Below are 12,306 nucleotides of genomic sequence, written 5' to 3'. Positions count from 1 at the left end.
AAATAAAAATGATATATATATATATACACGTAGCTATTTTGTGAGCTATTAAAAAGTTTGTGAATGTATGAAAAGATAGTATATCATATCACTTGGAGTGGTGTAATATCCTAGGATGTACAGTAAGGACTACCAAGCTCATATGTGGTATGGGACCCGTATGAGAGTGGAGTCACAATTGGAATCCAGGTTCATTCCTCTCTATCTTTACCAGTGAACGTGTATTGTAAAGGTGGGTCGTATATGAATGGAGTGTTTATTTTGAGAATCACATGCATGCTTGATAGGCATAAACGAAGATGATTAGTTAGTGATCACTAACAATCTAGTAGTAATCAAACGTTTTGACATATAGAAAAGAGACCCATTGCTTACGGTCACGACAAACAGCTAGCTTGAGCAGGATAAATGATCACACAAGTGTGGTAAACAGCGACCAGCCACAAAATCAGGAACTACGATTTTATTGAGGAATATCATGTCCCGACTATGAGCGATCCAGTCGTGAATACCAACTCTCTAATTCTACTGCTCTACCATTATGTATTATGTAACTATTATTTCATTTTGAAATATAAACTAAAAAGCTTGCCTGTCATTTCAATGTTGTCAATTACATTTGTATAAAAACAGAAATGTATAATGAGCACTGATGATTGATGTTATGTGAACTTTTAAACTGTTTAGTTGTTCATCCTTAGCTATATGTACTAATTAATCATATTTTATTTTATAAATCTTTGCATGAATTGAAAATGTTCAGCATACTTACTTGATCACGTTTAGGAGAAGTTATTAGTAAGAATTGGTAGTGGATTTACTGGATAACCATTATTACTCACTCTTTCTTTCTTATTTTTTTAGTTTTAGAACTTTCAATTATCAAGGTAGGCGTAGAGTTGGCAAGTGAGGAGTACCTGGTCGGTCAGTTTAACGACCATAATCTATTGCATGAGGAGTACTAGGGCTACATCCACTAAGAGTCTGTTCGTCCTAGGAGATGTATATAGTTTTTTTTTTTTTTGGTTGAGTAATTAGGTTCATATTAGAGTGAGAGCATTTTTTGTAATCATTTGTATTGTAAACTTCTGCGCTCTGATATACTCACATGTTAGATATATTCGATCTTCCACTATTATTTCTACTTTTACATTTTTTTTTATATACAGGATTTGTGGTATATAAGATTACGATGCTTTCGAGTTCCATGGAATGCTAACATAAATAGGAGAAGCCTATTTCAAATTTCAAGGTGATCTTGGGATTTGTGTTAGTGTTTTGGCGAGGTGCCACAACTCATATTAGTCTAAGACATATTCTCCGAGCAATCAAGCAAAGAGATCAATATAATGCTACAATATTAAATGCCATTTACAACACTCGGTTAAAGATAAGGAAAGATGATATGTTAAGTAGATCACAAATGCAATATTTATTGAAAAAGTTGGTTGAGAAAGACTATTTAGAATGACATAATTGTGACGAGGGTACATATGTTGTTAGAGATATATTTTGGGTGCATCTCGAGTCAATTCAACTTGCAAAGTGTTTTCCTAATGTCTTTTTCATAGATTGCACTTACAAAACTAATTAATACAACATGCCATTGTTGGAGATTGTTGTGGTGACATCTACCGACTTGACATTTTCATTAGTATTTGTCTACTTAGATGTTGAAGGAGAAGATAATTATTCATGGGCATTGGAACGAATGAATATAATTATGTACTTGAATTCCCTACCCTTAGTCATTTTTACAGATAAGGAGCTAGCCTTGATGAATGCCATCAAAAAGGTCTTTCCAAATACAAGAAATTTCTTGTGTAGATATTTTATCTCTCGGAATATCCTTTAAAAATGCAAAAAAAAAAAAAAAAAAAATTATATATATATATATATATATATATATATATATATATATATATAGGGAGGCGTTCGGAGCCATCTGTTTTAACAGTCGTTTTAACAAAAGAAGCTCTATCGTTGGATTTAGAGGAATTGGACGGTCGAGATTGAATTAATCGGCATATACGTTTAACTTATATGTTTATGCTATTTTTACAGCGCCATTCCTCATTTTTGGATTTATTAGTGCCACCTCCCTGGCACAATTACAACAACAGAGAGTTCTCGTCTGAAACCTCTCTCTCTCTCTCCGCTGAAACCCTCGAACCTCTCTATCGCTCGCTCGCTCCGCTGAAACCCTCGAACTCTCTTTCTCTCCTTCAACCACACCAGGCCATCTCGTTTCCGTTTACAGTGAAGTCTAGACAAACCATCTCAACCATCACTTCCCTCTTCCTTCTGTCCTTAAAAAATCATTAAACATCGTCGATGGTCCCAATAGCTCCGCTGCAGGAAACCCAGGTCACATTTTCAAACCTAGATCCATCAATTTCGTTCTGTGATATATTTATTTGTTTTATGTTTGATTTCGTTTCTATCTTTGTAGATGAGATTGCTAAGCTCTTTCCCAATCTGTTTGGGAAACCATCTGCTTCGTTTGTTCCAAGCGATTCGGGTTTGGGATCAGATAAGAAGTTAAAGATTGGTGTTGTGTTGTCTGGAGGTCAGGCTCCAGGAGGGCACAATGTGATTTCTGGAATTTTTGGTGAGTAAAGCTTATTTAGTTAATTTTTTGTGGTTGATTTAATGGAATTGTGTTCAAGTTCGAATTTTTTTGCGAAAATGATGTTTGGGTTGGTTTTAGATTACTTGCAGGATCGAGCTAAGGGGAGTACTCTTCTGGAAGAAACATACATGGTTATCTAATGCTTTTTCATGAAGGTGTTTGTGGTAATGGGTGTTGGGTTTTTGATCATTAGTATGTATATGGTTCGGTATTTTGGAGTTCAAAATGTAGTTACAACAGCACGAACCAATTTTAAACCGTGTGTTGAAGAGCCGCCAAATCTAGACCGTTGGATTAGGCCTCCATCAAGTTTGATGCACACCATGAGCGACAAGGAGCTGTTTTGGTGGGCATCTTTAGAACCTCGAGTGAAGGAGTATCCATTCAAGAGAGTTCCGAAGGTTGCTTTCATGTTATTGACAAGAAGGCCGTTACCGTTGGTACCTCATTAGTTTTTGCTATATTTCATTCATTAGGAGCTATGTTCTTTACTGTTTTCTTAAGTTTTGATTCAATTAGGCACAAAGGCATGAGTTGTTATTGGAGAGGTTTTTCTTTAATTGCTACCTGCATGAATCTATAAATTCCCCAATGAAATCGTGCTTACATGTTTATCAGATATTTTATTGCTCCCTTTTTTGTGAGAATTCCTTTCATCCTTGGGAGGAAAAGGCTGCATAATTTTCTAAGATGATCCTTTAAGGGAGAATTCTAGAGGGACCATTTTCTTGTCTGTTGGTGTTGGTTTCTTCTTTATGGTTTTGTGCAAGGGATTTAAACCTTGGTTTAATTGTTGACCTGAAAACTAATGAATTTTACTATGACAGGTGAGTATCATATGTTTTATTTTGAGAGTAATGTTGTCAGAATTGAATCCAGATCAGAAAATCTTGAGGAATACGATTCAAATCATAATGGCTGTTCGATCACAAGATTCATTTGAATTTATTTGTGAGTTCAATTGATTTGAAACTATATATATATATATATATATATATATATATATATATATATATATATATATATATATATATATATATATATATATATATGGGAGTGGTTCTGCAGCCCCTTATGGTGCCACACATTTTTTGTAAATTACTTTTGATGGGGTTACAAGTTTTGGAATAGGCTGATTTTTTGTGAGGATGATCCCTATGGTGAAGAGATCATCCTCACCAAAAATCAGCTCATTTTGAAACTTCTAACCCAAGTTTACAAGTTGAAGAATCATGGACCATCCAATTTTTGTAAATCACTTTTGATAGGGTTAGAAGTTTTGGAATAGGCTGATTTTTGGTGAGGATGATCTCCTCATCATAGAGATCATCCTCACAAAAAATCAGCTCATTCCAAAACTTGTAACCCATGTTTTGAAAAATGTGGCACCATAATGGGGCTGCTGAACCCTTTTATGGGAGGCGTTCGGAGCCATCTTTAATGGAATTTTACTCATCAAAAAGATGCAAGAGCAGCACAAAGTTGACAGAAGCTTCTTTCTATGAAGAATTAACAAGCAATCATTCAAGATGATTATTTCTCACAACTTATAGAACTCAAAATGTTAACAACAAAAGGAACCCCAAAAAAAAATTCTCACTGGTCAAAGGTTTCAATACATTAACAACCTCCTCTTACAAAGCATCCATGAAAGGATTTTTTCAAAGGATGTTGGAGAGCTTCAGTGACGCTAATTCTCTTGGTAGGATCAAAGATGAGCATCCTCTGTAACAGGTCAATCGCCAAGGGGTCGGCATTGGGATATAGCTGGGCCAAGGGGATCTGAGGGGAATGAGGGAGTGACTTTATGTACCTCCTAGCTTTTGGGTTGTCAATGAACTCAAGATTGGCTTCACTCTGGTTGCCCAAGACATTAATGATCAGTTTGAGTTGATTGAAGCTCTCGGTACTAGGGAATATGGGTTTCCGACCAAGAAGCTCAGCAAAGATGCATCCAACAGACCAGAAATCAATGGAGGTACCATAGTTGTCACAGCAAAGGAGAAGTTCAGGAGCTCGGTACCACCGGGTGACAACATACTCTGTCATAAACTGGCTCAGAAAAGTTCCTTCTCCTTCAGCAGCTTCAAAGTCCAAGAACAATGTAGTAAACTAGTGTGATTGGAAGAGCTATTAACATCCCAAAGATAACCTTGCAAAACAAAACAATTATTCAAACCCAAACTTTTATAAGAGAAACATCACTCGACCATCTTATGATTAGAGGGTATGCGTGACGTTTACGTAAACGTGTCAACATGTCATGCCATACATAAATACCTGACTTTGGTAGGGTTGTGCTCAAAATAATCAGCTCAAGTTTATTGCTATCATTAGTGAATGTGTCCCCCCCCCCATAACCATGGTCTGCACTTTCGAATAGAAATGGATGATTGCAGCATTTCTTCAACTCCACGACAATATTTAAAAGGGAAACCTACAAAGTTAAGAGGAATGAACGGTATCAAATTTCATCGGTCATGCTTGATGGTTAGAGTGAAGAATGCAAGTAACCTCAATGCTACTCTGACTAGGATATTCAGACCTTGAAGCATGGTAAGTAAAACTTCTAGTCTGATGCCAGTAACTGAAATACTGCTTAGCACCAAGATTAATTGATTAATCATAAACATTCATAAAAAAATGCTAACAATATAAGCGAAGATGAACTAAAAGTGTGAAAATCATAAGTGTAAAAGTGTTCACCTTGCATGCTGTATCAAATCCAAAACTTGTGGGAACCTCCTTGCATTTCAGATCACCATCAATGGTTTTGGGACATCCAATCACCCGAGTTTTCACATTTTTGCCCCTGATCAATCCATTCAAAAAAAGAAAAAATTGCAACAAGAAGATCCCCACATCATCGACATGAATAAATAGTAAAATTTCTCTAACCATTATAGAACAGAAATCCAAAATTATAGAATGCAAAAGTTACTCGTGGAACTCTAAAGATACTATTAGCAGAAGATGCAAATGCTTGGATAACTCCCTTTTTACAGTGTTTGGGAACAACAAAAACATAGCCTCTACCATACCTAAATTTTTCGGCAAGTAGACAAGCATTTGTGTTTGAGTCATCTCCACCAATAACTACAAGCCCATCTAAATCAAGCTTCACCGCAGTTTCTTCCACTTGCTCAAACTGACAAGCATGAGCATATGAATTCAATTAGTCCATAATTAAAAGGTCATTAGTTGTCTCCGGATCTGATTCCTGATCTCCGAGGTAAGGTGTCTCTTACTTGGATCTGGATGCTTTGAATTTGTGGTGGATTTTTGGGGTGTTTTTGAGAGGTTTTTGGGTGTTTTTAAGGCTAAAATCGGAGTAGGGGTGTTAGGGAAGGAGTTGGGGCTCCAAAATTAGGGTTTTGGGGAGGTTATGGAGGCTTCTTCACCTACTTTTTCTAGGGTTTTTTCTTTGATACGAAAATAGGGTGTGGAGGCTCCTATTTATAAAGTTTTTAGAAGCATTTAGGGTTTGATTAGGGTTTCTTTTTAGGGTTTCAATTAGGGTTTTGACTTAGTCTTTAGGGTTTTAGGGTTTTGATTTAGTCTTATGAGATTGACTTGATTAGTTTTAAATTAGGGTTTGGATTTAGGGTTTTGACCTTAGTCTTATGAGATTGACTTGATTAGTTTAGATAGGGTTTTGATTTAGGGTTTTGACCTTAGTCTTATGAGATTGACTCGATTAGTACCTTGACTTCAGTCTTTCTTGATTGACTTTAATTTTGACTTTAGTCTCACTTGATTGACTTTAATACCTTGACTTCAGTCTTGCTTGATTTACTTTTAATTTTGACTTCAGTCTCACTTGATTGACTTTAATACCTTGACTTCAGTCTTGCTTGATTTACTTTTAATTTTTGGAGAACCCCCTTCTATTATATCTTTAATTCTTTGAACCCCCAAATGGAGGGGTCCTTAAAGAAATATCCCACGAACCCTCAACAATTTTGCCTGAGAGTCCAATTAATCGATTTTTTAGGTTCAACTTTTTAAATTAATTTCATTAATGTTTCACTTTAATTATTAATGTTTTATTTATTAATTTCGAATTTTTTAATTATGAAAATTGTGAAATTACCATTTTGCCCTCGGAGAGGATTTTTTACGTTTTAAGTCGTTTTTCAATGTTCCAGGATGTTTTGGAATCAGTTTTTCGTAAGGAATTCAATGGGAATGTTGGTTTTGTCATTTATGAAGTTTTTTGTATGAAATGATCGTGAACTTTATGAGGGGTATTTTCGTAATTTTGTCAAATTTTGTGAAATTGGCGAAGTGGTTTACTTGGTTTCGATTTGTTGTTTTATGTGTTTGAACGGATTTTCCTAAGCGTAATGCAGGCTCTAAGGTTGTTTTGATATTAGGGGTATTTTGGTAATTTGATCATTTTTAGTGATTTTTATCGTGAAGCTTCTTTTTGGTCTGCAAGATGATGATTTCTATGTTTCTGGGGTCGTATTTTCCTAGCGTAGCGTGGTTTCTAAGGTTTTGTCAATTCGAGATACCTCATCCGGATTTCTGAAACACATCTGGTAACAAAATAAAGCAATAGAATACGCATCCATCATTGGGAATCATTGCGATCGGGTTGATGAGTTGATTAATCAGGCGAGTGCAAAAATGGGGTGTCTACACATAATGAAATCGTTGATTCAACTCGTCAACCCGATCGCAATGATTCCCAATGATGGATGCGTATTCTATTGCTTTATTTTGTTACCAGATGTGTTTCAGAAATCCGGATGAGGTATCTCGAATTGACAAAACCTTAGAAACCACGCTACGCTAGGAAAATACGACCCCAGAAACATAGAAATCATCATCTTGCAGACCAAAAAGAAGCTTCACGATAAAAATCACTAAAAATGACCAAATTACCAAAATACCCCTAATATCAAAACAACCTTAGAGCCTGCATTACGCTTAGGAAAATCCGTTCAAACACATAAAACAACAAATCGAAACCAAGTAAACCACTTCGCCAATTTTCACAAAATTTGACAAAATTACGAAAATACCCCTCATAAAGTTCACGATCATTTCATACAAAAAACTTCATAAATGACAAAAACCAACATTCCCATTGAATTCCTTACGAAAAACTGATTCCAAAACATCCTGGAACATTGAAAAACGACTTAAAACGTAAAAAATCCTCTCCGAGGGCAAAATGGTAATTTCACAATTTTCATAATTAAAAAATTCGAAATTAATAAATAAAACATTAATAATTAAAGTGAAACATTAATGAAATTAATTTAAAAAGTTGAACCTAAAAAATCGATTAATTGGACTCTCAGGCAAAATTGTTGAGGGTTCGTGGGATATTTCTTTAAGGACCCCTCCATTTGGGGTTCAAAGAATTAAAGATATAATAGAAGGGGGTTCTCCAAAAATTAAAAGTAAATCAAGCAAGACTGAAGTCAAGGTATTAAAGTCAATCAAGTGAGACTGAAGTCAAAATTAAAAGTAAATCAAGCAAGACTGAAGTCAAGGTATTAAAGTCAATCAAGTGAGACTAAAGTCAAAATTAAAGTCAATCAAGCAAGACTGAAGTCAAGGTACTAATCGAGTCAATCTCATAAGACTAAGGTCAAAACCCTAAATCAAAACCCTAATCTAAACTAATCAAGTCAATCTCATAAGACTAAGGTCAAAACCCTAAATCCAAACCCTAATTTAAAACTAATCAAGTCAATCTCATAAGACTAAAGTCAAAACCCTAAAACCCTAAAGACTAAGTCAAAACCCTAATTGAAACCCTAAAAAGAAACCCTAATCAAACCCTAAATGCTTCTAAAAACTTTATAAATAGGAGCCTCCACACCCTATTTTCGTATCAAAGAAAAAACCTTAGAAGAAGTAGGTGAAGAAGCCTCCACAACCTCCCCAAAACCCTAATTTTGGAGCCCCAACTCCTTCCCTAACACCCCTACTCCGATTTTAGCCTAAAAAACACTTAGAAACCTTTCAAAAACACTCCAAAAATCCACAACAAATTCAAAGCATCCAGATCCAAGAAGGAGATACCTTGCCTCGAAGATCAGAAATCAGATCTGGAGACAGAACAAAGTAAGGAATACGGTACAAGGAGCCATTCTCACCAGATCTGAGGGAATAGCACTTTTGCAGATCGAAGGTAAGTTTTTTTTTTTATTATTTTTTTAATCTAGGTTTGTCATTAGCGATGTAACTTTATTTGGGATAAGTAGAGACCGGCAATGGCCGGGCGGGGTTGGTGCCTAACACCTTCCAACCCCGTAACATGATCCCCGGATTCGGATTTTCTGTAGTAGATTAGTTTTTATCCATTTTAGAGTCAGTTTGGTTCCTAGACCATAATAACTAGGTGGCGACTCCCAAACCTCAAGGGTCAAAAGCGGATCCGCGCACCCCGCGGATCGAGGGCGCTTTCAGTTATCAATTTAGAAAACAACGTTAAAAATTGAATAATCCTTGTAAAATATACAAGAGAATAACCTGTTCCGGGGTTTCAATCTTGTCCCTCCCACTACAGATCATATCAAATCCACCCTGTTTAGAAAATTAAAAATAAGATATTATTATTAGCTAACCCCAAATTGTTCAGATATGGCTTTGATGACAATAATGTATTAAGATACTATCCCGGGTTCATACAACACTTTATGGAAGGCCCAGTGTAACACTGCAAAGTGTTACATACCATAAATAGTTGAAATGGTAATCACTACTTCATTGAAATCTAAATGCACGAACACTTAAATAGATACATGCACACATGGATCCCCAAAACCCATAAATACTACATAATGCATATGTGGACATGTCGAACATGTAACCATCCATGGTTGCCCGACTATCTTAATGGCCAAATCTGCATCACACACATGCATGAATGCCTACTCACAAATACACATAAAACCAACTGAAAAAATATGTGAGCGAGTCATTTCCAACATCCACCATTAAAAACAACAGATCACAATTCACAAACATAAATTTAATGCAATTCGCCGCAACCCACATAGAACAAATCAAAGCCTAACCTGGTTTCTATAAGGATAGATCAATTCTGATGTCAGCTCAACATATTTGCATTTCATGATCCCAGCAGGACCACCCTTGAACTCATAAAGAGTACTCCCCTTAGCTCGATCCTGCAAGTAATCTAAAACCAACCCAAACATCATTTTCTTAAAAAAATTCGAACTTGAACACAATTCCATTAAATCAACCACAAAAAATTAACTAAATAAGCTTTACTCACCAAAAATTCCAGAAATCACATTGTGCCCTCCTGGAGCCTAATCTCCAGACAACACAACACCAATCTTTAACTTCTTATCTGATTCCAAACCCGAATCGCTTGGAACAAACGAAGCAGATGATTTCCCAAACAGATTGGGAAAGAGCTTAGAAATCTTATCTGCAAAGATAGAAACGAAATCAAATACAAAACAGAGAAATATATCACAGAACGAAATTGATGGATCTAGGTTTGAAAATGTGACCTGGGTTTCCTGCAGTGGAGTTATTGGGACCATCGACGATGTTTAATGGTTTTTTAAGGACAGAAGGGAGAGGGAAGTGATGGTTGAGATGGTTTGTCTGGACTTCACTGTAAACGGAAGTGAGACGGCCTGGTGTGGCTGAAGGAGAGAGAGAGGTTCGAGGGTTTTAGCGGAGAGAGAGAGAGAGAGGTTTCAGACGAGAACTCTCTGTTGTTGTAATTGTGCTAGGGAGGTGGCACTAATAAATCCAAAAATGAGGGATGGCGCTGTAAAAATAGCATAAACATATAAGTTAAACGTATATGCCGATTAATTCAATCTCGACCGTCCAATTCCTCTAAATCCAACGATAGAGCTTCTTTTGTTAAAACGATTGTTAAAACAGATGGCTCCGAACGCCTCCCATATATATATATATATATACAGATTCAAGGGACAGGAGAAAACATATGTAAAAATAATGTAACATTAATAAAATTTTAAAATGTGGGTTAGAAATTTCGGATTGAGCTGATTTTTTGTGAGGATGATTTATATGATGGGAAGATCATCTGAAAAAAAAAATTAGTCCAATCTGAAACTTCTAGCCCCATTAAAAGTGATTTAGAATGTGGACCATCGATTTTTTGCCAATTTTTGTCACTAATTTGTAAATCACTTTTGATGGATTTAGAAGTTTTTGATTGAGCTGATTTTTTGTGAGGATGATCTTCTCATCATAGTGACCATCCTTGCAAAAAATCAGCTCAATCCAAAATCTCTAACCCATATGTTGAAAAATCATTCTTTTTTCATATGTTTTTACATATGGCCCTTGAATCGCCCCTATATATAAGGGTGTCAATGGATAGCCGAAATCTGAATTCCAATTAAAAAAATCGAATATTATCCGAAATTTTTGGATATCGGATTCGGATTCGAATGTCAGTTTAACATTCGAATGAGTTTCGAATAAGAATTCGGATATTGCGATATGTGATTCGATATCCGCTCCGATAAGAATATATATATTATGTATTTATGTTTTACAACAAAACTTTTATATTTGTATATATATCGTGTTATGTATTCGTGTTATACAACAATTTTTTTTTTTTTTTTAAACTTTATCTTCTCTCAAACCTTCAAACGTGAATAACAGACGAACAGTGGTTTCGATTGCTGTAATCGCCATCTTCTCCCACCGGCAACCATCTCTTTCTCTTTTTCTTCGATCTGAACTTATCGGAGTGATTTTTCAAAGAAAATGTGGGTTTCGACTGTGCGAACTCCGACACATCTTCTCCAGCCAGTGAGCATCCAGGTACATTCTATCTATCTATCTCTCTTTCTCTGATATGAACCAGTCGGAGTGATTTTTCAGATGAAATTTGGGTTTCGACTGTGTGAACCCGACAGAGTGAGGAATATATCGGATATCCGATATATTTTTTGGATTCGAATTCGAATGTTTGTTAGGGATATTCGATCGGATTCGAATTCGAATTTTGATAGTATTATTTTTTTTCAGATTCGAATTCGAATATAGTACTATCTGATCGGATATCTATCCGTTGACAGCCCTACCTATATATATATATATGTTTGATGACAAAGAAGTTTGGATAAAACTCATGGGGATATTGTAAACACCTGAATTTGAAAGGGCCCTTCATTCAAAGTGCCCAAAAGTACACAAAAATTAGAATGGGCCTTAAGGCCCAAACCCTCAAAAATTCACTTATCTCTATCTAATAAATAATGTAGGGCCCCCTCTTACTTGACCCATGGGCTAGAAACCTCACTTTTCAACCCAACCCAATCCTACCTTAATCAAATTCAACCCAAACTTCTAAGCCCATTGGACATAAAACCCAACCCAAAACCATCATCACTACACGCTCAAACCCAACCTTAATAAAATTCAACTCAACACAAAATCCTTATCTTAAACCTCATCCCAAATCTAACAATCACCACCAATCACTACAATGACCCAAGTTCATCACAAGAGGACAAATGTCATCACCTCAACCCACTTCCCTAATTCATCTACCAATCCCATCACCTTTCTCTAAAAAGCTAACCTATTCACATCTTACCCATACTTATGTCATAACTTATTCCCACCAATCTCTTTAAATCCCTCATCACAAGTCACCCCATACACTTATTCTCCTTAATCAACTC

General features: G+C 35.9%; 1 protein-coding gene, 1 long non-coding RNA gene and 1 pseudogene across 5 annotated transcripts; 1 reads left to right on the top strand and 2 right to left on the bottom strand.

Annotated features, from left to right (window-relative positions):
- The first annotated feature begins 2,255 nt into the window (after window positions 1-2,255).
- LOC147384308 (uncharacterized) lies at window positions 2,256-2,903 on the top strand. The gene is made up of 3 exons (XR_015173053.1): window positions 2,256-2,367; window positions 2,453-2,611; window positions 2,711-2,903. It is a non-coding gene; the product is annotated as an uncharacterized LOC147384308 (long non-coding RNA).
- A 1,349-nt stretch (window positions 2,904-4,252) lies between these two features.
- On the bottom strand, window positions 4,253-4,681 carry LOC147384307 (mitogen-activated protein kinase 3 pseudogene; annotated as a pseudogene).
- On the bottom strand, window positions 4,593-10,535 carry LOC147384306 (pyrophosphate--fructose 6-phosphate 1-phosphotransferase subunit beta 1-like). Of its 4 annotated transcripts, XM_086426866.1 has the most exons (7): window positions 9,894-10,535; window positions 9,673-9,794; window positions 9,125-9,178; window positions 5,674-5,780; window positions 5,339-5,444; window positions 5,178-5,227; window positions 4,930-5,069 (listed from the first exon to the last, which is right to left on the bottom strand). In XM_086426866.1, exons 2-7 carry the CDS (start codon window positions 9,727-9,729, stop codon window positions 5,057-5,059), a joined length of 387 nt encoding a protein of 128 aa, XP_086282992.1. In that variant the 5' UTR covers window positions 9,730-9,794; window positions 9,894-10,535; the 3' UTR covers window positions 4,930-5,056. The 4 variants fall into 4 exon arrangements, with proteins under 4 accessions (XP_086282991.1, XP_086282989.1, XP_086282990.1 ...); XM_086426865.1 differs by lacking the exons at window positions 4,930-5,069; window positions 5,178-5,227 and adding an exon at window positions 4,593-4,785; XM_086426863.1 differs by lacking the exon at window positions 5,178-5,227 and having other exon boundaries at window positions 4,793-5,069.
- Between the last annotated feature and the right edge of the window lie 1,771 nt (window positions 10,536-12,306).

Source organism: Akebia trifoliata, chromosome 15 (assembly GCF_017979445.1).
Source record: "Akebia trifoliata isolate Shusen 1 chromosome 15, ASM1797944v1, whole genome shotgun sequence".
NCBI lineage: Eukaryota > Viridiplantae > Streptophyta > Magnoliopsida > Ranunculales > Lardizabalaceae > Akebia > Akebia trifoliata.
Note: the sequence above shows the minus strand (reverse complement) of the source record. Positions and strands in the feature narration are given on the sequence as shown.